General features: G+C 37.5%; 1 protein-coding gene and 1 pseudogene across 1 annotated transcript; both read right to left on the bottom strand.

Annotated features, from left to right (window-relative positions):
- Positions 1-5,018: 5,018 nt before the first annotated feature.
- OR5BB20 (olfactory receptor family 5 subfamily BB member 20) lies at positions 5,019-5,964 on the bottom strand. Its single transcript, NM_001391242.1, is given in 2 exon segments — positions 5,019-5,240; positions 5,242-5,964. Coding segments are annotated over 2 exon segments (945 nt in total).
- Positions 16,878-17,822, bottom strand: OR5BB33P (olfactory receptor family 5 subfamily BB member 33, pseudogene; annotated as a pseudogene).

Here is a 25,864-nt window from a genome sequence, read left to right on the forward strand (position 1 = left end):
AAAGACAAGTACCATATGATCTATTTGAATGTGGAGTATAAAAAAAAATAACCTCATAGAAGCAAAGATAAGATTTGTGGTTGCCAGATGCAGAGGGTAGAAAGTGGGGGAATTGAGTGAATGTGGCCTAAAGGTACATATCTCCAGTTATAAGACAAATAATTGCTGGCAATATAACATACAGCAAGATGACTTGGTTAACAATATTGCATTGTATATTTGAAAGTGCTAAGAGAATAGATGACAAAAGTTCTCATCACAGGGAAGAATACTGTGACTATGTGGGGTGACGGGTGTTAATTAATCTTATTGTGGTAATCGTTTTACGATATTTACATATATCAAATCATTGTGTTGTACACCTTAAACTTATGCAACGTTATATATCAATTACATCTCACTAAAACTGGAAAAAAAAATTTAGTTCTGATACTCTCTCACTCTATGAACTGGTCCTAGTCACTTAAACACACTAGGTATGATTTACTTTTAACAAAGTGAGGACGACAAGAGCCTCTAAACTATAAGGTTAATGGGAGGCTTTTATTAGGAAATTCGTGCCAATGTTCAGCACATAATCTGGTACACATTAATTTTTCAATAGATGTTGGCTGTTATTATCATTGACTGCTTACAGATAACCATGAATGATGGCTATATCCGTGAATAGGAATGCCAGGTGCGATAGAGTTGTACGGGTTAATTTGGGGAAATTTCTGAGACATCATCAGCTCTGTAGACAGTCGGACATCATTACCTCTGGTCAGGTATAGATTCAGACCTAGTGCGCAGGCAAGTTAAACCACCTGGAGCCATGCAGACACAAACCACATAAATGATTTCTATTTAGTTTGCTTCGATTCATGTACACTTGAGTCAGTTGACAACTACCATCAAGCTATGATGAGCTTTGATGTCGAGAAAGATTTTTGTTTCATTTGCGCTATGGTTTTATGAGTGTCAAAAATTTTCTGTTTACTCTTAAATAGACTGTTGCTAATATAATTTATCAGCTATTTATCCCAGATGCATTACATTCAATGAAAACATTTTGAAAGTATAAACTCTCATGCACAACATCCCTGAAACAACAACATAATTGATCAATTTGGTGAAAATAAGTCAAACTTTTGATCAAATAATTGTACTAAAATTCTTCACTTTCTTACTAACATTCTGGTAACAAAGGCAGCCATGACTAAATGTATTCTATGTAACTCATCATTCACAGAAAACTGTGAGGAGTTGTGGATTGTTTCACTTGTTCATGAGAAAATTGATCCTAAAAGTGTATGATTTTATAATTTGGTAAGCTAGAGGAAAAGAAAAAAAACATTCTGAATATACTCACTCTCTCTGGTTAATTTTTTGCGTGTGTTCACCATCTGTCAAGGCAGTTTGTAGAAGAAAAGATGATTGATGTAAATTTTGGTTGGAGATATTACTGTGGGGATACAGCTAACCAAAACTCCTTCTAAATATGATCTACTAAGGACATGACAATTTGCAATTTTGTGCAGGATGTAAAATCAGGTTAAGAAAGCCAGGAATGTTGCTGAATGACGAACAACATAGTAAAGAAGGATAAAAGAAACAGTCCCACCAACACTACCTGTTCATCTGGTGGGTCATCTCTAATATCTGGGTCACCAGTGCTAGTGTCTCCAGACCCATAGGGTCTTCAAAGATGACAATGGATGGTTATTTGGAGTATTTCAAAAGACGAATAGAATTGTACGTGAAAACTTTGTCATATCATCATGAAATGACCAGCTGGGCTTTTGCTGCTACTCAGAAATTATGAATCAAAGTTATATACTGAAATAGAAACCAAATTAATAATTATGCAAAAGCACAATCCCCAAGGGAAAATTAGATTAAAAAGATTCATGGAATAGATAAAGTTGGGAAACAGACAAATATGTTTTACCTTAGTTAAGTCCCCTGTAATTCACAATTTAATATTTTGATTGAGTGCTCAATTATTAACTTCTGTAGTGTGTAGGCTTTATAGACATTATCTCATTGGATTCTAGATGATTCTATTGTCCCCAATTTATAAGTAACAAACAGAAATTAACAGATTTCAAGATCATATACTTAAGAATTTGAGAACTAGAACTGAACATCCACTCCTCACCAGAGTAATACCTAATATTTTTGTTTTGAAGTTATTATTTTGATTGAGGGTCAGGGAAATTGGGTAAGGAAAAAGAGAACCTGAGAAAGGGCCCGAAGTGGAGGGTGCATAAATGAGGGAGAGGGAAGAATTGGAGAATGAAAGAGACTGAGGACCATAACCCTTGCTCCACAAATGTCCTACTGGAATTATTACACGGCTATTGAAATAGCACAGAATTCACTGTTTTCTGTAAATCTTGTCCTCTCATCTTGACATAGATCCCCCAGGAAGACAGAGTTCTTGCCAAAGGGTGAAGTCACTTATTTATTATCCATAGGAATTTTCCAGGCGGACCAGATTGCATTCAAAGATGAGTGATTTGGGCCATGAAATTGGCTGTCCACTCAGAGCCAAAGAGATGCCCACCACTGGGGTTCCTCTCAATGTGTTGTTAGGTGAGAGATGAAAGGAGAAGACAATTATAGGGAGAAAACCCTCCAGATACCTGCTCTCTGGAGTTATGGTTATCACGGAGTTTTTTCTGTGCTAATTTCATGCCCCACTTTGCCATGTCCCTTCAGATTCAATTCAGCACTTCCCCATGGTCCTCTTATGGTCTCAAGATTGATGTAGCTTTTTTTTTTTTTTTTTTAACAACCTAGGAGTCATTTGAGTAGGAAAGGACATAGTGATAACATAGTCTAATATCATCAATTTCCAGGTGAGGATTTGAAGCCAATTTATCTAAAGGATTTGTCCAAGGTGACACAACTGGCTGGCAATAGAGCCTAATAATAAGTTAGGTATGTGGACACTTCCTTGTTTACAAAACTCTTTGATTTCAGATAGATACATACATACATATTCTCAAATATTTGACCTGAATCAATCATCTTAGCAGGTCCATGAGGCAGATATGGCATGATTTCCTATGCATAGGCAAGGAAATCAAGGCAATAAGGAATATGATAAAACTAATTCATATCAGAGTCATGACTTATTGTGATTAATGCCTTGGGCACTGTTATCAGCCAATCTGGGTGGAATTCCAGGTTTCCACTTACTGGTTGAGCAAATTAACCTCTCGAAGCCACAGCATTATCACCTATTAAATGGGGCTGATCATAGTTGCTACTTCACAGAGTAGCTTTTTATAGAATCAAATTAGATAATGCTTATAAATCGCTTATCAGAATGTGAAGTACACAGCATGTCTTCTATTAAGAATAGGCTTAATTTATGTGTTCTGAATTGGAATTCCTTTCAACATATTATGCTGCATTATTAAGCATTCATTAAAAATATCTATTTAAGATCATTCCCACAAACTTGTTTGTCTTTTTTTGTTTAGATGGAACTCATCTACCTTGCCGTTACTAGGGATACAGAGATGTTTTTGGAATGTCTCATTCTTTGTTTCATCTACTTCAGCTATCATTAATTCTAGAGAGAGGAGTGGGTGGGGCAATGAGTTAATTATTTAACTCTTGCTAATAGGTTAGTAGTCATATATCCCCCTGGTAAGAACTGTAATAATTTAATCTTTTAAATTGAACAGGCCCTTAAGATGGTTTTAAAAATACAACCTCAAAGTGTAGAATTTGGGTGCCATGGATAAGCAATGGAGGACATCTTTATGTCACTAAGAACCATTTGTGCTCCACACATGACACTTCATGAGATTCAAGATGGATTGTTGCTACACTGAGAAGAATGTGGCAGACCACAATATGCCCAAAGGTTCTATCTGTAAAAGGGGAATAATTCCTCATCAACCAACTGCACGTGTTAATAGAAAAGAATCACTTCTATGCAATGTAACCGTATGAAGTTGAAAGTATTGTATAAATACTAATATAATACGTATGAAGATTAGTACTTAAACTCTTTCCTGAAAAAAATATTTCTTCTTAAATTTTCTTTAAGTTCTCTTGGTTGGACTCTGAGTTTCCACGGTACCCTCAAGTCTGGTGTCTCTGCTGCTCCCTGGTCAAACTTAAGGCCTGGGAATCTCTGAGAGGCTCAGAGCACTGGGACTTAGACCCTGTCGCCCACACTCACGATGAAAGCCTTCATTTCTGAGGTCTTATATGGTCTCTGGGAAGCTACCTTGGAGTATGCTCCAGGCCACCTATGCCCAGAAGTTGATGACTTTGACTTCTTTCTAGTCTCTGAGAATCTCCCCAACTCTTGACCTGAAAAGTGCCCCTTCTATCTACCATTCCTTTCTCCAATTTTTTTTTCATAATTCACTTCACAAGGACACTCAAGGAGTAGGATAGAAGGAATAAGATTATTTGAGAATAAAGCTAGATTATCTTTCTCCTTCTTCTCTCCTCTCATCTCCTCTCTCTCTTTCTCTCTCTGACTTTTTCTCTCTTTCCATTTCTCTTTTTTCTGTGTCCCTCCCTCTCACACCCTCTGCCTTTGGGATGAAATTATAAAAGTATTCATTTAAAAATTACTCTTAATTTTCACATCTATAATTTTATACATGATTTTGTTTTATTGTAATCAAAACATAAATAAATACCTAGTTAAAAATAAATAAAAGACATTTTAAGAATTGTAGAGGAAAGACCTATTTGAGTGGCTTCCTAGGTCTTCTCATTTATCTACATATAATATCAATCAGAACTTCTAATCTCGAAACACTATTTTACCTGCCTAGGTCTAATCATGGAAAAAGACCTTTTAAACTGAATTCAATGTTGCTGACACTGCATTAGGCAGATCACTTGGTGGTGGCAGCTAAACATAATGGCTTTAAGACATGAGAAGCCAAGTTTTCACTTCTTCTCTCTACCTAGCTTTCTTGTAACCTATAAAAGGTCACTTGCATATTTTTACCCTTGTCTTCCTTATGGAGGAAATAATATTTGCTCAAATATTATTCTTACTGAGATAAATATGTTGCCTTCTTTACTACCCTCATCAAGGCCTCTTTGATCTCCTTGTTCCTCAGACTATAGATAAGAGGGTTTAACATTGGGATGAGGATAACATAGAACACTGACAGAACCTTGTTCTGCTTTTTGGAGTGGCTAGAGCTAGGATGCAGGTACACAGAGAAGCCCATGCCATAGAAGATTGTCACAACAGCCAGGTGGGAGGCACAGGGTATTGAAGGCCTTGGCACTACCTTTTATGGAGGATATTTTCAGGATGGAAGTTGCAATAAAACCATAGGATAAGAGGATGACAAGGAAGGAAGTGAATCCAACAAAAATAGATTCCAGAAAAAGAATCATTTGGCTCATAAAGGGATTGGAGCAAGACAAGGAAATAATCTGGGTTATGTCACAGAAGAAATTTGGAATGATATTGTGCCCACAAAAGTAGAGATGAAAGCAAGAAACTGTTTGAATTAAGCTACCAAGGAAACCACTCCCATAGGCTCCAGCAACCATCTTCTGACAGAGGTCAGGATCCATGATGGCTGAGTACTGCAGAGGCCTACCAATAGCAATATATCTGTCATAGGCCATTACGGCCAACAGGCAGCACTCAGCCTGAGCCATCCAGGACCCAACAAAATACTGGGTGGCACAAGCAATGAATGAAATTGTTTTTTCATCTTTTAAGAAGTCTGAAAGCATCCTTGGGCTGATGGAAGAAGAATAGCAGATGTCTATAAATGACAGGAAACTGAGAAAAAAGTACATAGGTGTGTGCAGGTGGGAGTCCATCCTGATAAGGAGGATGAGACCAAGGTTCCAGATTATGGTCAGAAGGTAGATCCCTAGGAAGATTGGAAAGAGGATAAGTTGCAGCTCTTTTTCATCTGACAGTCCCAGGAGAACAAACATGGCCACAGAAGTATGATTTCTATCCTCTTTCATGGACCTGCTCAGTACTATCTGCTGAGAAAAAGATGAGAGAAGGAAATGTTTTCATCCTCAAAAAACAAAAGAAGACACTATTTTTTTCCAGTGATGCTACTGACTGTGTATACATCTTCAATCATGAATGTCAAGTTAATCTGTGTTTCATGTATAATCATGAAACTTAACTAAAAACTTCTCTTAGTTAAATATTGTCATTCTCTTTGGGGACAAAAGACAGTAAACAGGCACCATTAGTACATTATCTACTAAAATGTCTTGATTTCATGTTTTTCTGTTCCATATTTTAAAAATATAGGAGGGGTCAGCCCGGTGGTGCAGCGGTTAAGTTCGCACATTCAGCTTCAGCGGCCCAGGGTTCGCTGGTTCAGATCCCAGGTGTGGACACGGCAGCGTTTGGCAAAAGCCATGCTGTGGTAGGCGTCCCACGTATAAAGTGGAGGAAGATAGGCATGGATGTTAGCTCAGGGCCAGTCTTCCTCAGCAAAAAAAGGAGGATTGGCAGTAGTTAGCTCAGGGCTAATCTTCCTCAAAAAAAAATAGGAGACTTAGACATATAGTAAACCAGAAAAACACTGTCATCTCTCTATATGGTGAAACAGAACGATTCTGCCAAGGCATGGCTCTGACATTTATTCGGTGATTGAAGAAGCCACTGAATCCTGTGAGCCTCATACGTCAAATAAGGATGATGAAATACATGCTCTTTAAAATCTCCTTGAGAACTAATGTTCAATTAATCTGTAATCAGGGAGTGTGGACATTTCTATAGCTGTCTTTCTGCACTCATACAGCCTTGAAAGATATAAGAATAATGCAATGGGATGGTGGGACGAGTCACACACCAAGAAGCAGCTTGGAAATGGATGTGACTTACTCTCATTAACGATGCTAAGAAAGATACTGAGAAATTAGGTAAGAAAGATTGAAAGAGCCATTATGCTCCTTTCCTCAGAGGCGTATTTTTTCTTTCCTCAGTATAGAAATACTTATGAGTTAAATTATCTAGGACAGTGATTTCTGATCTTCTTTGAGTCAGTGATACTTTTGAAACTCTTTTGGAAATTCTGGACCATCTACCAAGCAAACTGCAGCTACTTACCGCCTTTGCACATGGTTTTGTTAGATTCTCAGTCACCCTCCATTCTATTCATGGTTCCTAGGTTAAAGACTTCTCCTACAAAATAAACTGACTTTAACTCATGTAAAGGTTAGGATGCTTAGGCAGTGGATATGGGGATTAGGAAACTGAGGCAGGATTTCTGGAAGTTCTTCCTCCTTTTCTCTTTGGAGCCAGTCCAGGGAAAGTAAGCACTAAGTCCTCAGGCCAAATGGTAAATAACCAAAATAATGTTTTTGCCTTAGGTACTGAATGCCCTCTTCAAGATGCTGTAGTTGTCATCTCTCCAGATGGTCATAGAACAACTACCAACACAAACACATTTTTATTTAGATGAACTCAAACTAGAAAGAAAATAATAGAAAGCTGTGAAAGGTAGAAAATAGATGCCAAATACAGCCTAAGAGTTGTATATGGTTAAAAGTAGAAGTCTTGGAGATTTCCCTGGAAGTAGGCTGTGACATGAATGGAATAAACTGCGTTTGTGAACTACAAATATTTGTCAGTATTAGCTACCCAGAGTGTCTTTCTTTTCCCCAACTATTTCTCAGCCTCCTAATTCCAAAAATGAATGAAAAGAGAAAATACCCATAGAAGCATAAGACTATAGCCTGAGAAGTAAGGTGGACAGTTTCATTCCCCAAAATCAGACTAATCATTGCTTCATAGTCCCTTGAACATGTTTTGAAAACAGTTGATTTATGCACTGTTTTGAAAATAATTCTGAAGGAATGAAGTTATTAATTAGAGAAGAAATTTAAGATTAGTAGTCAATACGGAAGGAGAAATGGTAACAGACAGATATGTGTAATTCATCCCAGACTTAGATGTCGTTATGTCCACAGTAAGTCTGAATGGGGAGAGAATTTTGCGAGAACAGAGGAGACAATCACATTCTTCATTATCGTTACCATCATCATCATGACCAATAATCATGACAACAAAAAGATTTATTGAGCAACTGCAATATATACTGTTCTTCTTGCAATCACGGAGACATTCACAGCTTCCTCTAATGTTCATTCAATCAATATGGTAGCCTAAGTCTGGTGTGCTCCTACTAAACAAAGCTAATACTCTTAACATTGTCTCTATATTTCTATTAATATTTCTATTATATGCCTCTGGAACCCCAGTTAGCTGTATCTTGAATCTTCTTGCTCTACTTTCCACATCACTGAAACATCCATTGTTTGGCTTCCTCTACTGTGCTCTGTTTAATTTTTAAAGATCTCTATTCCAGTAAATTAGTTCTCTCATAAATTGTGCTTGTGGGCTGTTTAACTCATCCATTGAATTTCAAATTTCAATCATAACATTTTGTTTTCTCTCTAAAGGTTTCACATTGTTCTTTATCCACATGGTCAGCTTGGAAAGTCTCATATTGTTTTATCTTACTTTCAATAATATCCTTTATTTAAACTTTTAAAACGTACTTATTGAAATAATTATTAGCTAATAATATAAATACATAGTTTTCCAAATTGCACTCCATAGTTTGATATTGTTTCTTACTCTTGCTCAAGTGCCTTGTTTAATTGTGTGGTGAGTAATTTTTTTATCTTAAACAATGTTCTCTTAAAATTTATCTGTGGGAAACATTGATGCTTCAGTTTAAAATGTGTTCCCTCAGAAATGATTTACATTACTTCTGTCAGATACCTTAGGGACAACACCAAGCCAGAATTCCTTTAAACAAAAATTTTGACTTGATGTTTTTTGATGTTATAATATTCACATCAAATAGACTGCATATCTACATAAGTAGATAGATAAGATTAAAAATTATCAGGGAAAGGAGTGATATCAGCATCTTAGCACTGAAAAGACATTCCTCCTTTTTCTCCTGCTTTAGTAACAATGAATTAGAAGTCATCCACAAACAAAAGTACCTTTGTGGGAGTTGTAGTATCCAGCACCAAATGCCAAGAGACCAGGAGGAATCTGCCCACCTGTGAACCAGTAACAGGCAAACAGACTTCAGTATGGGCTACAAAGCCAGCAGGATCAGTGTGAGCCTGCCCCAACCCATCTTGGTCAAGGTTGAGCAAAAGCTAGAGATGATTTGAGCAGCCACCCATGAATGAGAGAGACTTTGCAGAAGGTCGCACTTCCTGAGAGAGGATTCCAGCACACAATTGGAGCTGAAGAAAAATACGAATTTGTTTACAGTGAAGACAATGAAAGGAGATTTCTCAGCACCACCTTTCCCAAGGCAACACTGCAGAAGTTAAACAATTCGTTGTGGCAAACTCTCCTGCAGGGGAAAAAGAACAGTCACTGAGTACCCAGGATACCACAGTTGTGCTAGATGCATTCAGAAACCTCTTTATCCCTAGAAGTACCTAGACTACTGAACAAGTAATCCATGACTGGAGAGAGAGAGGAGATCAGGAAAGGGATCAAAAAAACATATATCAAAGGTATTAATGAAGTATAGTTCCCTATTTCAGCAGGAAGTCCACCAATGAGCCACTAAGAGTACCACAACTAAGAGTACCACAAGAAGATCTCCTGACCAGATGCACGAGAAACCCCAGCCTCCCAGTCTTAAACCCACACCTCTCCCCACCCTGCCACTAGCTTCTTGTGCATATTCTTGAGAGCAGCAGTGAGAGCAAATCTAGTAAACTGAGTTCTCTCAGAAAGAGAGATCAGGGTCTCTGGGCGAGGGAGAAACCACAAACAGGAGCTCTAGAGCCACATTCCGGAAAACTAAATAGAGGTTTCCAATAGTGAGACTGGTTAGGTGGTAAGAACCAGAGAAAATACAATAGCTTAAGAATTCTACAACAAGAGGGAACGAGAAGAGTGGAACATGTGTACCCATACAAAGGCAGAGGAAAACTCACCTATAAAATCACAAAAGATGGAATACCCCATCTGAGGCAATTAGTAAAGATTTAAGGAGATGTCTGCTACTTCAAAGAAGTAACATGAATTATCAAGAAAATATGTCATCACCTAAAGAGAACAATAATTCTCAAAGTACAAAGCTGAAAGGCACAGAATTTTGCAAGAAACATGAATTATCAAGAAAATATGTCATCACCTAAAGAGAACAATAATTCTCAAAGTACAAAGCTGAAAGGCACAGAATTTTGCAACCTGGCTGATAAAGATTTTTAAAACAGCTGTTTAAAACAACCACAAGAAAACTCGGAAAAACAATTGAATGACATAAGGGAGGAAAAATGAACAAAATGAGATACTCACCAAAGAGATAAAAATTATAAAAAGGAACCAAACAGGAATTCAGGATCTGAGGCGTTCAATGAATGAAATGAAAAATGCAATAGAGAGCATCTGCAGTAGAGTAGAGCAGATGAAAAATGAAAAAGTGAGCTACAGGACAGGGAGTTTGAAATAACCCAGTCAGTGCTGAGCAAAGAAAAAAGAATGAGAAATAACAAAGAAAGCCTACGTAATCTATGGGATTCCATCAAAACCAAATTAGAATAATAGACGTTAAAAATTAGAAAAGACAGAGAAGGTGGCAAAAATTTTATTTAAATAAATAATCCTGAGAACTTCCAAAACCTGGGAGAGATTTAAACATCTAAGTTCAGAACGCTAACAGATAACTCCATTATCTCATGAAAAAAGAGCTTCTCCAAGACACATTACAATAATGCTATCAAAAATCAAAGATAAAGAGAGAATCCTTAAAAAAAAGAGAGAGAGATTATAACCTAAAAATGAATCTTCACTAAGCTATCAGCAGTTTTCAAAGCACACATCCTACAGGCCAGGAGAGAGTAAAATGACACAGTCAGTACTGAAAGAAAAACTGAAAGCCAAGAATACTCCATCCCACAAAGTTACACTTCAGATACGAGTATGAATAAAGACTTTCCTAGAAACACAAAAGCTGAGGCTGTTCATCACCACTAGACCTGCCTTGGAAAAAATGCTGTAAGAAGTTTTTTCAGCTGAAACAAAAAGACATTAGTCAGTGACATTAAAACATCTGAAAGTATACAACACAGTAATAAAGGGAAATACACTATCAGGCTTAAAAAGATTCTTATTCTGTACTTGGGTGGTGTGTAAACCACTTAACTATACTTTAAAATGTTAAAAGTGAAGAGTGTTAAAATAATTGTAGCTACTATGATTTGTTAAACAATACATGTGAAAAGAAATAATGGCATACACAACATAAAAGGGGAGAATAGACAGGTACGGCTTTTGTAGACTAAGTTAAGTTACTATAAGCTAAAAATGGACTGCCCTCCCTGTGAGATGTTTATATAAGACTTATGATAAGCACAAAGCAAAAACTTGGAGTAGATTCACAAAACACAAAGAAAGAGAAAATAGAGCATACGACCCAAGAAAATCACTAATGTACTATGGTACACAGAAACAGAGGGGAAAAGAAACAACTAAAATAAAAACCAACCAGAAAACTATGAATAAGATTGCATTAGTAAGTCCTCAAATATCAATAATCACTCCAAATGTAATGGATTGAATTCACCAATCAACAGGCAGAGTACTGGATGGATTAAAAAGCAAGACCCAACTATATGCTGCCTACAAGAGACTCACTACAGCTTTAAGACACACATAGGCTCACAGTGAAGGGATGGAAAAGACACTTTATGCAAGGAGAAAGCAAAATGAAGCAGAAATAGCTACATTCATATCAGACAAAAACACTTTAAGCCAAACACAGAAACAAGAGACAAAAAAGATCATTATATAACAATACAGAGGGCAAGTCATCAAGATGATAAATGTAAATATATATGCATTCAAAATCAGAGCAATAAAGTATATTAATCAAATATGAACAGACCTGAAAAGAGATTTAGACACCATACAATAATTATAGGGATTTTAATACCCATCTTTTAGCAATGGGTAGTTCATCCAGACAGAAAATCAACAAAGGAAATGTTGGACTTAAAACACACATTAGATGAAATGGACCTAAGACATTTATAGAACATTCCATCCAATAGCAGCAGAATACATTCACTCCTCAAGTTCACACAGAATATTTCCAGAATACATCATATGATAGGACACAAAACATGTCTTACAAAATTTAAGATTGAAATCATACCAAGTATCTCTTCTGACAACATTGATATGAAACTAGAAATAAAGAAGAAGAAAGCTGTAAAATGTATACATATGTGTAAACTAAACAACACACTCCTGAACAACCATTGAGTCAAATGAGAAATCAAACAGGAAATCAAAAAACATCTTGAAACTAACTGAAATGGAAACATAATACACCACAACCAATGGGATGCTACAAAAGCATTTCTGAGAGGGAATTTTATAGTGATAAATGCATATATTAAGCATATAGAAGAATCTCTAATAACAACCTAACATTATGTCTCAGGGACTAAAAAAGAACAAACTAAGCCCAAAGTGAGTAGAAGGAAGGAAATAACAAAGGTCAGAGTGGAAGTAAATAAGTTACATACCAAGAAAACAATAGAATCAATCAATGAAGTTAAGAGCTAGTTTTCCATATGACAAAAAGAATTGACAAATCTTTAGACTAAGAAATAAAGTCAAAAGTCTCAAAATCAGAAATGAAATAGGAGACATTACAAGCAATACTGCAGAAATACGTAAGATTATAAGGAACTACTATGAACAATCATATGCCAACAAATTGAATAATCTAGAAGAAATGGAGAACTTCCTAGAAATATACAAGCTATCAAGAATGAATCAGGAAGACACAGAAAATTTGAATAGAACAAAGACAAATAAGGAGATTGAATCAGTAATCAAAAACCTCCTAACACAGAAACCCACAGAAGCAGATATCTTCCCTGGCAAATTATACCAAACATTTACAGAATAATTAGTGCCAATCCTTCTCAAACACTTTCAAAAACAGGAAGGAATACTTCTAATGGAATTTTAGGAGGTCAATATCACCCTGACACCAAAGCCAGATAAGGACACCACAGGAAAAAAAAAAAAACTATAGGCCAATATCCATCCTAAATATAGATGCAAAAATAGTCAGGAAATATTAGCAAATCAAATTCAACCACACAGGAAAAGGATTATATACTATGACCAACTGGGATTTATCCATGGGATGGAAGGATAGTTCAACATGCACAAATCAATAAATGTGACACACCACATTACTAGAATGAAAGATAGAAATCACGTGGTCATCTCATAGATGCAGAAAAAGCATAGGATAAAATACAACATCCTTTCATGATTAAAACCCAAAAAAACTGGAAATAGAAAGACAATACCTTAACATAACAAATGCCATCAAAAACAAACCCACAGCTAATGTTATACTCAATGTGAAAAACAAACTTTTTCCTCTAACATCAGGAACAAGACAAGGATGCTCACTCTCACCACTCTCATTCAACATAGTACTGACAGTCTTAACCAGAACAAAAAGGCTAGATAAAGAAATATGAGAAGAGGTTAAGAATGAGAGATAACATAAACCTCATAAAACTTATGAGGACCATAAATCTTACTCCATGTTGGTCTTGCTGGAAGAATCACATGGATATTGGGATAACACAGAATCCACTGTTTTCTATAAATCTTGCCCTCTCACCTTGACCTAGATCCCTCAGGATAACAAGAGTTCTTGACAAAGTTGAAATTCCTTATTCTTTTGAAAAGAATTATTCAGGTGTGCCCTATTGCACTCCAGGATGGGCGCTTTTGGCCATGACATTGGTTGTCCACTCACAGCCAAAGAGATGCCCACAACTGGAGATCCTCTTAAATGTATTATTAAGGCAGAAGTGAAAGGAGAAAAGACAATTATAGGGAGAAAACTCTCCAGGTACCTGCCTTCTGGTGTCATGGTTGTCATCAAGATGATTTCCCTGCTAATTTCACATCCCACTTTGCCATGTCCCTTCTGACTCAATTCCCCACTTCCCCATGGTCCTATTATGACCTCGTAATTATAGCTTTTCTTTTAATGAACTTAGATTTCTTTGAGCTGGAAGGGACCGAGAGAGCACCTAGTTTAAGACCATCATTTTCAAGGTGAGGATTGAAGCCAGAGGTGCTAAGACATTTACCAAAGATGACACAACTGGCTGACAATACAGCTTAAAAACAATAAATTAGATATTTGGACACTTCCCTGTTCACAAATTGATTCCATTTTAAATATGCACACTTTCTCAACTCCCTGACCTGAATCAATTATCACAGCAGCCCTGGGTGGCTGACACAGCATGATTTCCTATGCATAAGTGAGGATATAGGAGCAACAAGGAATACAATGAAACTAATTCATGACAGAGTCACAGATCATTGAGGTTAATACCATGGGCACTGGTATCAGCTAATTGGGTTGAATTCCAGCTTTCCACATCCTTGCTGTGTGTTCCTGAGCAAATTAACCTCTTCAAACCTCACTATTATCACCTTAAAAATGGGGCTTATAGTATGAGCTACTTGATGGAGCAGCTCTTCATAAAATCAAATTATGCAATGCTTATGAAGCACTTATCAGAGTGTGAAGTAAACAGCATGCCTTCCCTTTAAGTAGGTGCAATTTAGGGGCTGGCATGGTGCTGCAGTGGTTAAGTTCATGTGCTCCTCTTTGGCAACCTGGGGTTTGCAGACCCAGAACCTGGGTGCAGACACACACACAGTTTATCAAGCCATGCTGTGGCAGGCATCCCACATATAAAATAGAGAAAGATGGACACAGATGTTAGCTCAGGGCCAATCCTCCTCAGGGAAAAAGAGGAAGATTAGAGGAGGATGTTAGCTCAGGGCTAATCTTCACCAAAAAAAAAAAAAAGTAGGTGAAATTTATGTGTTCTGAATTGGAGTTCTTTCCAATATATTATGCTGCATTACTAATTCTTCATTAAAAATATCTACTGGGGCTGGCCCTGTTTTGCAGCGGTTAAGTTCGCACATTCCACTTCGGCAGCCTGGGGTTCGCCAGTTCAGATCCCGGGTGTGGACATATGCACCACTTGGCAAGCCATGCTGTGGCAGGCATCCCACGTATAAAGTAGAGGAAGATGGGCATGAATTTAGTTCAGGGCCAGTCTTCCTCGGCAAAAAAGAGGAGGATTGGCAGCAGATGTTAGCTCAGGGCTAATCTTCCTCACAAAAGAAAAAAATATCTACTTAAGATCATTCCCACGAACTTTTGGTTTTAGTGTTTTGGTTTTTGGTTTTTTAATGGAGCTCATCTACCCTGCCATTACTAGGGATACAGAGATGTTTTAGAAAGGTCCCCATTCATGTTGGATCTACTTCAGCTAATCTTACTTCTAAGGAGAAAGGGATGGATGGGATAATGAGTTAATTATTTGATTTAACTCTTACCAATTGGTTAATAGTTATGTATTCACTCTGATAAAAACTGTGTTGTGAATATTTTCAACGAACAGATTCGTAAGATAGTTTTAAATATATAACACCTAAGGTATAGAAATTGGGCACCATGGCAAAGCAATAAATGACGTTTCTGATCAGTAAAAACCATTTATGTTCCACATCTGATACTTAGTGAGCTTCAAGACGGATTCTTGCTACCCTGGGAAGAACAAGGCAGACCACAATATACCCAAAAGTTCTATCTGTAAAATGGGGATAATTTCCCACTTGCCAAGTGCACATAATAATAGAACAAAAATCACATCTATGCAATGTAACTAGTGAAGTGTAGTATGTTGTGTATACACTACTGTAGTATGTATGAAGCTTAGTCTATAAACTCTTGTCTGAAAAATATCTCTTTTTAAAATTTTCTTTAAATTGTCTTGGTTAGACTTTGAGTCTCCATGGTACCCTCATACAGACTGTCTCTACTGCTCACTGATCATACTTAAGGACTTGGAATTCCTAGGGGGCTCACATCTCTGGGACTCAGACTGTGAGTCCCTACACATAACATGACAGCCTTCGTTTCTGAGTCTTTCGCTGTCCCTGGGAAGCTACCATGGAGCATGCTTCAGGCCACCTGTGCCCAGAAATTGATGACTTTGACTTCTTTCTAGCCTCTGAGAATCTCCCCAACTCTTAACCTGAAAAGTGCCCCTCCTTTCTACTATTCCTTTCTCCCATCTGTTTTTCACAACTCACTTCATAAGGAGTTTCAAGGAGTAAGATGGAGGGAACAAAGTTATTTTGAAATAAAGACAGATCAATCTTTTCCCCTCTCCTCTTCTTTTGTCTCCTCTCCTCCCTTCCCCTTCTCTTCTCTCTGTTCACTTTTTCACTCTCTCTTTCTTTTCCCTCTGTGTGTGTCTCTCTCTCTATTTCTCTTTCTACCTATCTCTTTCTGTGTTCCTCTTTCTCACACTGACTTTCTCGCTCTGTGTTTGGAACTCAGATGATAAGGTATTCTTTTTTAAATTATTGTTAACTTATACATATGTGATTTTATAAGTAATTTTATTTCTATTTAAATATAAAAAGTGCTTAACAACCAAAAATAAATAAAGGACATTTTAAAAATTGTAGAGGGAAGAACCATGCATGACTTCCTAGGTCTTGTCATTTATCTACATATAATATCTATCAGAACCTCTGTTGTCCAAACATCAGATTTTATCTACCTGAGCCTAGTTATGTAAACAAGCCTTTTAAATGCAGTTCAATGCTGATGACACTGCCTCAGACAGATCACTTGGTGGTGGCAGCTAAACATAATGGCACCAGGAACCCAGAAGCCAGGTTGTCACATCTTCTCTCTACTTAGCTATTCTTGCGACATACAAAATGTTATTTACATATTCTTATCCCTCTTTTCCTTATAGGGAAAATAACACCTGCACAAATATTGTTCTTACTGAAGTAAATGTGTGGTCCTCTTTATCACCCTCTGGAAGGCCTCTTTGATCTCCTTGTTCCTCAGACTATAGATAAGAGGGTTTAACATGGGGGTAAAGATAACATAGAACACTGACAGCACCTTGTTCTGCTTCTTGGAGTGAGTAGAACTAGGATGCATGTACACCGAGAGGCCTGTGCCATAGAAGATTGTTACTACTAACAGGTGAGAGGCACAGGTATTGAAGGCCTTGGCACTACCTTTGATAGAGGATATTTTCAGGATGGAAGCTGCAATGAAATCATAGGATAAGAGTATAACAAGGAAAGAACCAAATCCAACAAAAAAAGTTATGAGAAAAAGAATCATTTGACTGATGAAGGGATTGGAACAAGACAAGGATATGATGTGGGTTATGTCACAGAAGAAATTTGGAATGATATTGGGCCCACAGTAGTAGAGATGAAAGCAAGGGATTATTTCAGCTAAGCTACTAAGGAAACCACTCCCATAGGCCCCAGCAATCATCTTCTGACAGAGGCCAGGAGCCATGACCGCTGAGTACTATAGAGGCCTACCAATAGCAACATATCTGTCAAAGGCCATGGCAGCCAAGAGACAGCACTCCATCAGACACATCCAGCACCCAACAAAATACTGGGTGGCACAAGCAATGAATGAAATCATTTTTTCTTCTTTTAAGAAGTCTGAAAGCATCCTTGGGCTGGTGGAAGAAGAATAGCAGATGTCTATAAATGACAGGAAACTGAGAAAAAAGTACATAGGTGTGCGCAGGTGGGAGTCCATCCTGATTAGGATGATAAGACCCATGTTCCAGATGAGAGTCACAAGGTAGATCCCTAGGAAGATAGGAAAGAGGATAGGCTGCACACCTTTTTCATCTGAGAGTCCCAGGAGAGCAAACATGTCCACAGAGGTACGAATTCTATCCCCTTCCATGGACCTGCTCGGTGACAGCTGCTGAGAAAACGATGAGAGAAGGAAATGGTTTTATTCTCAAAAAGCACAAAGAAATACTCATTTCTTTCCAGTCATGCAGCTGACTAGATATACATCTTAAATCATCAATGTTGGGTTAATCTTTTTGTTCCATGTATAATCACCAAACTTAACTGAAAAATTTTCTTTCATAAGTACAGTCATTCTCTTTGGGGCAAAAGACAGTAATGAACATCATTGGTACATTATCTCCTAAAATGTCTTAATTTCATGTTTTATCATTTCAGATTTTACAAACATATGAGAAGTAGAAATAGCTTAAATTAGCAAAATAATGTCCTCCCTCTATATGGTAAAACAGAATGATTCTGATCAGTCATGCCTGTGAAATTAATTCAGTGCTTGAAAAAGCCCCTGAATCATACTGGACCCCATAGTCACTTGAGGATAGTAAAATAGATACTCTTTAAAATCCCTTTGGGAACTAATATTCAATTAATCTGCAGTCAGAAAGGGTAGACAATTCTATAACTGCATTTCTGGTTTCATAGAGCCTGGAGAGAAATAAGAATAATGCAATGGGATGGTAGGAAGAGTCACGCACCAAGAAATAGCTTGGAGCTCGACGTGACTTAAACTTAATGGCTCTATGAAGTCTCCTGAGAAGTTAGACAAGACCAGGTTGTAAAAGCCTAGTCATTATATGCCCATCCTTGCCGGTGCAGATTTTTATTACCTCAGATCAGAGATACTTATGAGTTAAACTGTCTAGAACAATGATTCTTGAACATCTTTGAGTCAGTGATACTTTAAAAATCTGTTGGAAACTCTGGAACCTTTACACAGCAAATTACAACCACTTAACACCTTGCATATGGTTTTGTTGGATTCTCAATCATCCTGGATTTTATTATTGATTCCTAGGTTCGAGTCTTCTCCTATGAAGTAGAGTAACTTGAACTCATGTAAGGGTTAGAACGCTTAGGCAATGGGCATGGGGACTAAGAAACAGAGGCAGGATTTCTGGAAGTTCTTTCTCTTTTTCTCTTTGGAGCCAGTTCAAGGAAGGCAAGAACTAAGTCTTCAGGCCAAATGGTAAATAAGCAAAACAATATTTTTGCACTAGGCTCTGTATGCCCTCTTCAAGATGAAATAGCTGTCTTCTCTCTAGATGGTCGTTAGGACATGCCCCAATGCAAACACATTTTTTATTCAGATGAACTACACCAGAAATAAAATCATCGGGGCTGTGAAAGGTAGAAAATAGATGTTAAATGTGGCCTGGATTTTCCATATACAGGTAAAAGTAGAAGTCTTGGAGACCTCTCTGGAGAAAGGCTATGATATTAATGGAATAAGCTATGTGTATGAACTACAAATAAATACAGCATTAGCCATCCAGAATGTCTTCCTCCCTCCCAGCCATTTACCAGCCTCCTAGTTGCAAAAGTGAATGGAAAGACAAAATCACCATGGAAGCACAAGGTATAGCCTTAGAAACAATGTAAAACTGTTCATTTCCCAAAATCAGATCAATCATTGATTCTGGGGGCACCGTTTCAAGAAGAAATCTGAAGCAATGAAGACATTAATTAGAAAAGAAAGTCAAGATGTCTGCCATCAGTACAGAAGGAGAAATGGTAGCAGACAAGCTATGCATTTACCGTCTCAGACTTAGGTGTGATTCTGTCCACATGGAAACTGAATGGAAGGAGAATTTTGTGAGAACAGAGCAGAAAATTACATTCTTCATCATCAACGTAACCAATAATCATGACAACCAAATTAATTTATTGAGCAGCTACAGCATGTACCGTTCTTCTCTTTCTACTCACAGACGTATTCACAGCTTCCTCTAATGTCCATTCATTCAACACGGTAACCATGACTCTCGTATGCTGTCTACTAAACACAGATACTCCTCTGAAAATTGCCTCTACATTTCTATTATATGTCTCTGGGACCCCAATTAGATGTACATCATTGGATCTACTTGCTCTGCCCCCTACATCACTGAAACATTCATTATTTGTATTGCTCTACTGTGTTCTGTTTAATTTTTACAAATCTCTCTTCCAGTAAATTCATTCCACCATAAGTTGTGCTGATTGGCTATTTAACTCACTCATTAATTTCAAATTTCAATCATATTTTTTTCTCTTGAGATGTTCCATTTCGTTCTTCCCAAATGGTCAGTTTTGATAGTCTCTTATTGTCTCTTCATACTTTCCATAGCATCCTTTATTTAAATGTATTCAACATACTTATTGAAGTTATTATCTAATAATTTAAATACATATATTTGCAAATCTGATTCCATGGTTTAAGGATATTTCTGACTCTTACCAAAGGCGCCCTGTTTATTAGTAGGCTTAGTGAATTTTTTATCTTAAGTTCATATTTCTTTAAAATTTATCTGTAGGAATCATTGATGCTTGTGTTTAAAATTTGTTTCTTCAGAAATGGTTTATATCACTTCTGTCAGATTCCAGGGGTAAAATATCAACCAAGAATCCCTTTAAACAAAAATTTTGACTTGGCGTTTTTTTGACAACACAATAGTGATAATATTTAGGCTGCAATCTACATAATTAGATGGATGAGAGTAAAAATTATCAAGACAAGGGCTGATATCAGCATTACAGTGACTAAAGACGTCCCCCATTATTGTCCTGCTTTAGTAATAAAGAATTGGACATCCAACCATGAACAAAAGAGCCTGTGTGGAAGTTGTAGTAACCAGCACCAAATGCAAAGGGATCCAGGAGGAATCTCACCCACCTGTGCATCCAGTAATAAGCAGACAGACTTTGGTATGGCTAGAGAGCCAGCAGGAGCCCACAAACCTGCCCCAAACCATCTTGGCCGTGGTCAGGTAAGCCTGGAGAGTGCACACTTGGGCAGACAACTGTGAATGAGAGAGATTTTGTGTAAGATAAGTCTTCTGGAGATGTGATTCCAGCACATTACTGAAGCAGAAAAAAGGTGTGAGTTTGGTCACAGTAAAGATAGGCAAAGGAGATTTCCCGGCACCACCACCTTCAAGGCAACACTGCAGAAGATGAACTACTCAGCAGTGGCAAACTGTCCTGCCAGAGGAAAGCAGCAGTGAGTTAGTGCCCAGGCTACTCCAGCAGGGCTGGACACAGCTGGAGAACCCGGTTCTCTCTAGAGGTATGTCGACTACAGGGGTGGATAGACCACGAGTGGAGGGAGAAGGGAGATCAGGTAAGAGGAAGATACTAATATCAAAGGGAATTAGAGGGGCACAGGAGCTCAGAATTTCAGCAGGAAGTCTACCCATGAGCCTCAAGGGGTACCTCAGCAAAGGATCTCCCCTCCAGATCCACTGGAACCCTCAACCACCCAGTGCTAAACCCATATCCCCCTCACTCTGCAACTAGCTCTTTGTGCACATTCCTGTGAGAGCAAATCTGGTAAATTGAGTCATCTCAAAAAAACAGACCTGTTTTGTGGACAAGGGAGAAACCACAAACATGAGCTGGAGTGCCACCTTCTGGAAAACAAAAAAAAGTTTCCAGTACCACCTAGTAAATGGCAACAACTAAAAACACAGTATCTTAAGAATTTGGCCACAAGAGGGAGGAAGAAGAGTGGAGCAGATGACTCCATACAAAGGCAGAGAAGACTGGAGACCCCTTACTTACACTACTCAGAAAACTTAACTTGAAATGAATTAAAGATTTAAACATCTAAAACCATAAAACACTTAGAAGAAGAAATATAGGAAAAGCTCCTTCACATCGATCTTGCAATGATTTTTTGGATTTGACACCAAAAGGACAAGCAACACAAGCGAAAATCACCAAGTGGGACTACATCAAAGTAAAAAGTTTCTACAAAGCAAAAGAAACAACCCAAAAACTGAAAGGCAACCTAGAGAATGGGAGAAAACAGTTGCAATCCATATATCAGATATGAGGTTATTATTTAATACATTTAGAGAACTTTTTCAACTCAGTAACAAATATCAAGCAACCTGATTAAAAAATAAGCAGTGGAACTAAATTGACATCTTTTCTAAAGATGACGTTCAATAGCCAAAAGGAACATATAAAGATGCTCAATATCATTAATCATCATGGAAATACAAATCAAAACCGTGATGAGATATCAACTCACACCTGTTAGAATGGCTATCATCAAGAAGACAAGAGTGAACAAGTGTAGGCAAGGATGTGGAGATAAGGGAACCATCACACATTGTTGTGGGAATGTAAATTGGTTCAGCCACTGTGGAATAAAATATGGAGTTTTCTCAAAAAAATAGCAATAGAACTACCATATGATCCAGCAATTGCACTGCTGGGTATATATAAATGAAATAAACAACAGATATCCCATGTTTATTGCAGCATTATTCAGAAAAGCCAAGATATGCAAACACCCTAAGTGTCCGTCAATGCATGAATGGATAAAGAAGATGTTACACACACACACACACACACACACACACACACAATGTAATATTACTGATCCATGAGAAAGAAGGCAACCCTGCCATTTGCAGGAACATGGAAGGAACATAAAGGCATTATCCTAAGTGAGATCAAGTCAGATAGAGTAAGAGAAAACTGTATGATATCACTTATGTGCGGATTTTAAAAGAGCTGAACTTGTAAAAACAGCAAATAGAATGGTGGTTACCAGATACTAGGGGTGGGGGAATTGGAGATACATTCTGTAAGGGTACAAACTTGTAACTACCAAATACATCCTAGAGATACAATGCACAGCCTAGTGATTATAGACAACAATATGCTGTCATAAACTTCACAGTTCCTAAGAGACTACATCTTTGTTCATTGAGGTAACATTGGCTTCTAACATATAATTTTCAGATGTACATCATTACATCTCAAAATCTGTATAAGCTAGACTCTTATTGTTCCCACCTCAAAAGAAGAAACGTACTTGTGTAATGTGGTAGAGGTGTTAGCTAGTGCTAGGATGGTAAGAATATTGCAATATCAAATGTAAGAAATCAATCTGTTCAACAATTTAAACTTACACAATGTTATAAGTCAATTTTATCTCAAAAAATAAATTTAAAAAAAAAGAACCAGGGAAGACGTTTTTACATTTTCTCTCTCTCTCAAACTAAAGCTGAGAAAGGTGAGCATATCACTGTCTCATTTTGTGTAGTTTTTTTCTAGTTTGCCCTTGAGAATATCACCCTTTGAGAGTCCCTATTTTAAGTGGCATTATGGAGAAGGAATGTTGTCTCTGGGCCATTCTCACACCTTGTCTTTTTCTCCTACCCTTCATACTTTGCTCATTAAAACTCAGGCCTGGGGATGCCAGCCATTAGTAGATCCCTCCTGGGAAAATACTGGTCTCAGCCCACCACCCTGTGAGGTGTGTGCTTTTCTTTTCTTTTCTGTACCTTGATAAATTTATTTTATCAAGGTACTGATAAAGTACTGGCTTAGCCATGAAATAAAGTGTTTTAGATTGTATCTCGCATTATTGGTTTCCTTGAACATATCATCCACCATATTACCAGAAACACCTTTACAAATAATATTTCTATGAAAAGAATTGGTTAACCCAAATTATCACTTTTTTTCTAAAACCCCAAACTACTAGATTTGATTAATTTTTTCTTTGCTTCTAATATGATTGAGTTTTCCTGAAAATCAAGGCATGATATATTTATCGAGTGTGTTCTGTGTTCCAGGTGCTATTCTGAATATACTTTTATGTTTTACCTTATTTTAATTTTCAACAAATTTATAAGACATTTATTATTCCAATTTTACAGTTGAGGACACCCTGGGTCAGAGCATTAAATAGCTCAAGGTCACACAACCCATGATGATAAATCTTTGAAATTCTTCCTGGGTCTTAGGCCTTCACAATCCCTAGAGCAGAGCTCCTAATGACTCACCCAAGTGTTCCATAAAGCTTTAGTCTCCTGTGTTCCAACTCTCTTTTCTTCGTGGTGTACCCAGGTTTTCAGCAACAGCCAACAAATATTTCAACTTCCAGATTTTGAGATTATCCCACTCCATCAGTGCTCTGAGACGAACTCATGGTCTTTTGTTAGTAATGTTTGGCTCACTCAGCCTGCCTTAAAAATGATCCAGCTGTGGGAGAAGAGGAGCTTAAAAGCTTATGAGCCTTCTCTCATAAATAAGAAAGGTCTTCAGAGCACAACTCCCCACAAAGAGAGAACAATTGAAATAGTGCAAGAGGTGAATAACTTCTCTCCTGGGTGATGGAGGGGAGACTAACTCTGTTAATTGGTCCCTTGTTTGGGGTGTTCATCTTTTGAGACACTTTTACATCAACAACCCTACATTCAGCCTGGAAAAATCATGGGGCCGATTTAACAAACAATTTCAACCTTTTTCTCTATAAAATAAATTATGTCACCAAAGCAGAGGAATATTCATCATGACCTCTGTCTGGGAAACATACCAGGAAGTAGTGAGCATCCAGCAATGCTGAGTCAGACTCTTGACAGTAGAGGGAATCTTGACTCTCTAACTTCTTATTTTTGACTTTTTTTTTTTTTTTTTTTTTTTGCTTTTATGTGGGACTCCATGGATTGTTCATATTTGGAAAGACTTTCCAGACATTTGGAGCAGGGAAGAAGAAACATGAATAGATCTCTTCTTCTCTCTCATGGTTCCAGCTGCTTTGTTTCAAGGAAAAGATTAGTAGAGGAGGGAGAAAAAGAGAAGGATAAAATGATTGTATGAAGAAGGGCAGAGATGGGAATAAAAAGGGGGAAGACTGAGCAAGGTGTGTAATAAAATTTGAAAAGATAAATAATATTCATAATTCTCAAAACACAAACCAAGAAGGAATCCTTCCGCCTCCCTCCACCCCACTTTGATTTCTTCTCTCTCCAAATGTACAGGAGAAGCAATTCTTCATCTTTTTGGTGTTTTCTTAAAATTTACTTTACCGAGGTCACACTGTTTATAATGTTATATAAATTTCACGTGTACATCATTGCATTTCAACTTCTGTATAGGCTGCATCGAGTTTACCACCAGAAATCTAGCTCACTATACATATGTGCTCCTTGACCTCTTTTGCCCTTTCCTTCTGTTAACTACCAATCTGTTAAATGCATCTATGTGTTTGTTTATGAGTAAGGTTATACAGTAATTTTCTTTCTCCATCTGACCTATTTTGCTTAGCATAATACCCTCAAGGTCGATCCTCATTGTTGCAGGAAATGATTTCATCTTTTTATGGCTGAGTAGTATTTCATTGCATATATGTGTGCTACATCTTCTTTATCTTCTTATCCATTGAAAGAATCCATTCTTATATTGCATCCCAAGACACTAAGTCCTTGTCCTTTGGTCCATAAGGTCTGGTTTTCTTTCTCTAGACACTCCATGGAAAGGACATCTTAGAGAGAATAGAAGAGATCAGGCTATGGAGAAAGCCAAACAGTAAATTGCCATATATTAAAAAATGATGTCTGCTCATGCTTCTAAAACATCTTTATTATCTTCTTTTAGCCCCAACCAAAATTCTATTTAAATTTTTGACTTAGCAGTGTGGAACAACTTATGGATAATATTTTTGAAATATTATCTAGCTTTTTACCTAATATTTATGTCTCCACATCTCTGACCGTTCCCTTCTTTCAGGCAGGGAAGCTGTTAGGTTTTCAAGCCTCAGAGAAGGGATGTGATAGCTAAAAGAAGTTGAAGCAGAGGTGATGTGGCCAAAAACATGAGTGAGCCTTCAGAATGACTTACAGACAGCACAACTATCAACTAAGTTTAGAGATACCAAGAACAGAGGGGCCCTAACCAAAAGATGGGTAGGGCCTGAGTTTGCAAGCAGACACTTAAGAAACTGTCGTCATAGGGGTCCAGGTAGACAGCCACTGGACACTGAGGGCTTGAGCTCTACAGAATTTCCTGTGCCCTATTGAGGATGAGAACAACAGAACAATCCACATTTAAGCAAGATTGGCTATAAGAAGTCTACAGAGAACTTACCTGACACATGCATTATTCATTTTATTTTTTGTTAAACACTTTCAGGAA

This window comes from Equus caballus, chromosome 12, assembly GCF_041296265.1.
Source record: "Equus caballus isolate H_3958 breed thoroughbred chromosome 12, TB-T2T, whole genome shotgun sequence".
NCBI lineage: Eukaryota > Metazoa > Chordata > Mammalia > Perissodactyla > Equidae > Equus > Equus caballus.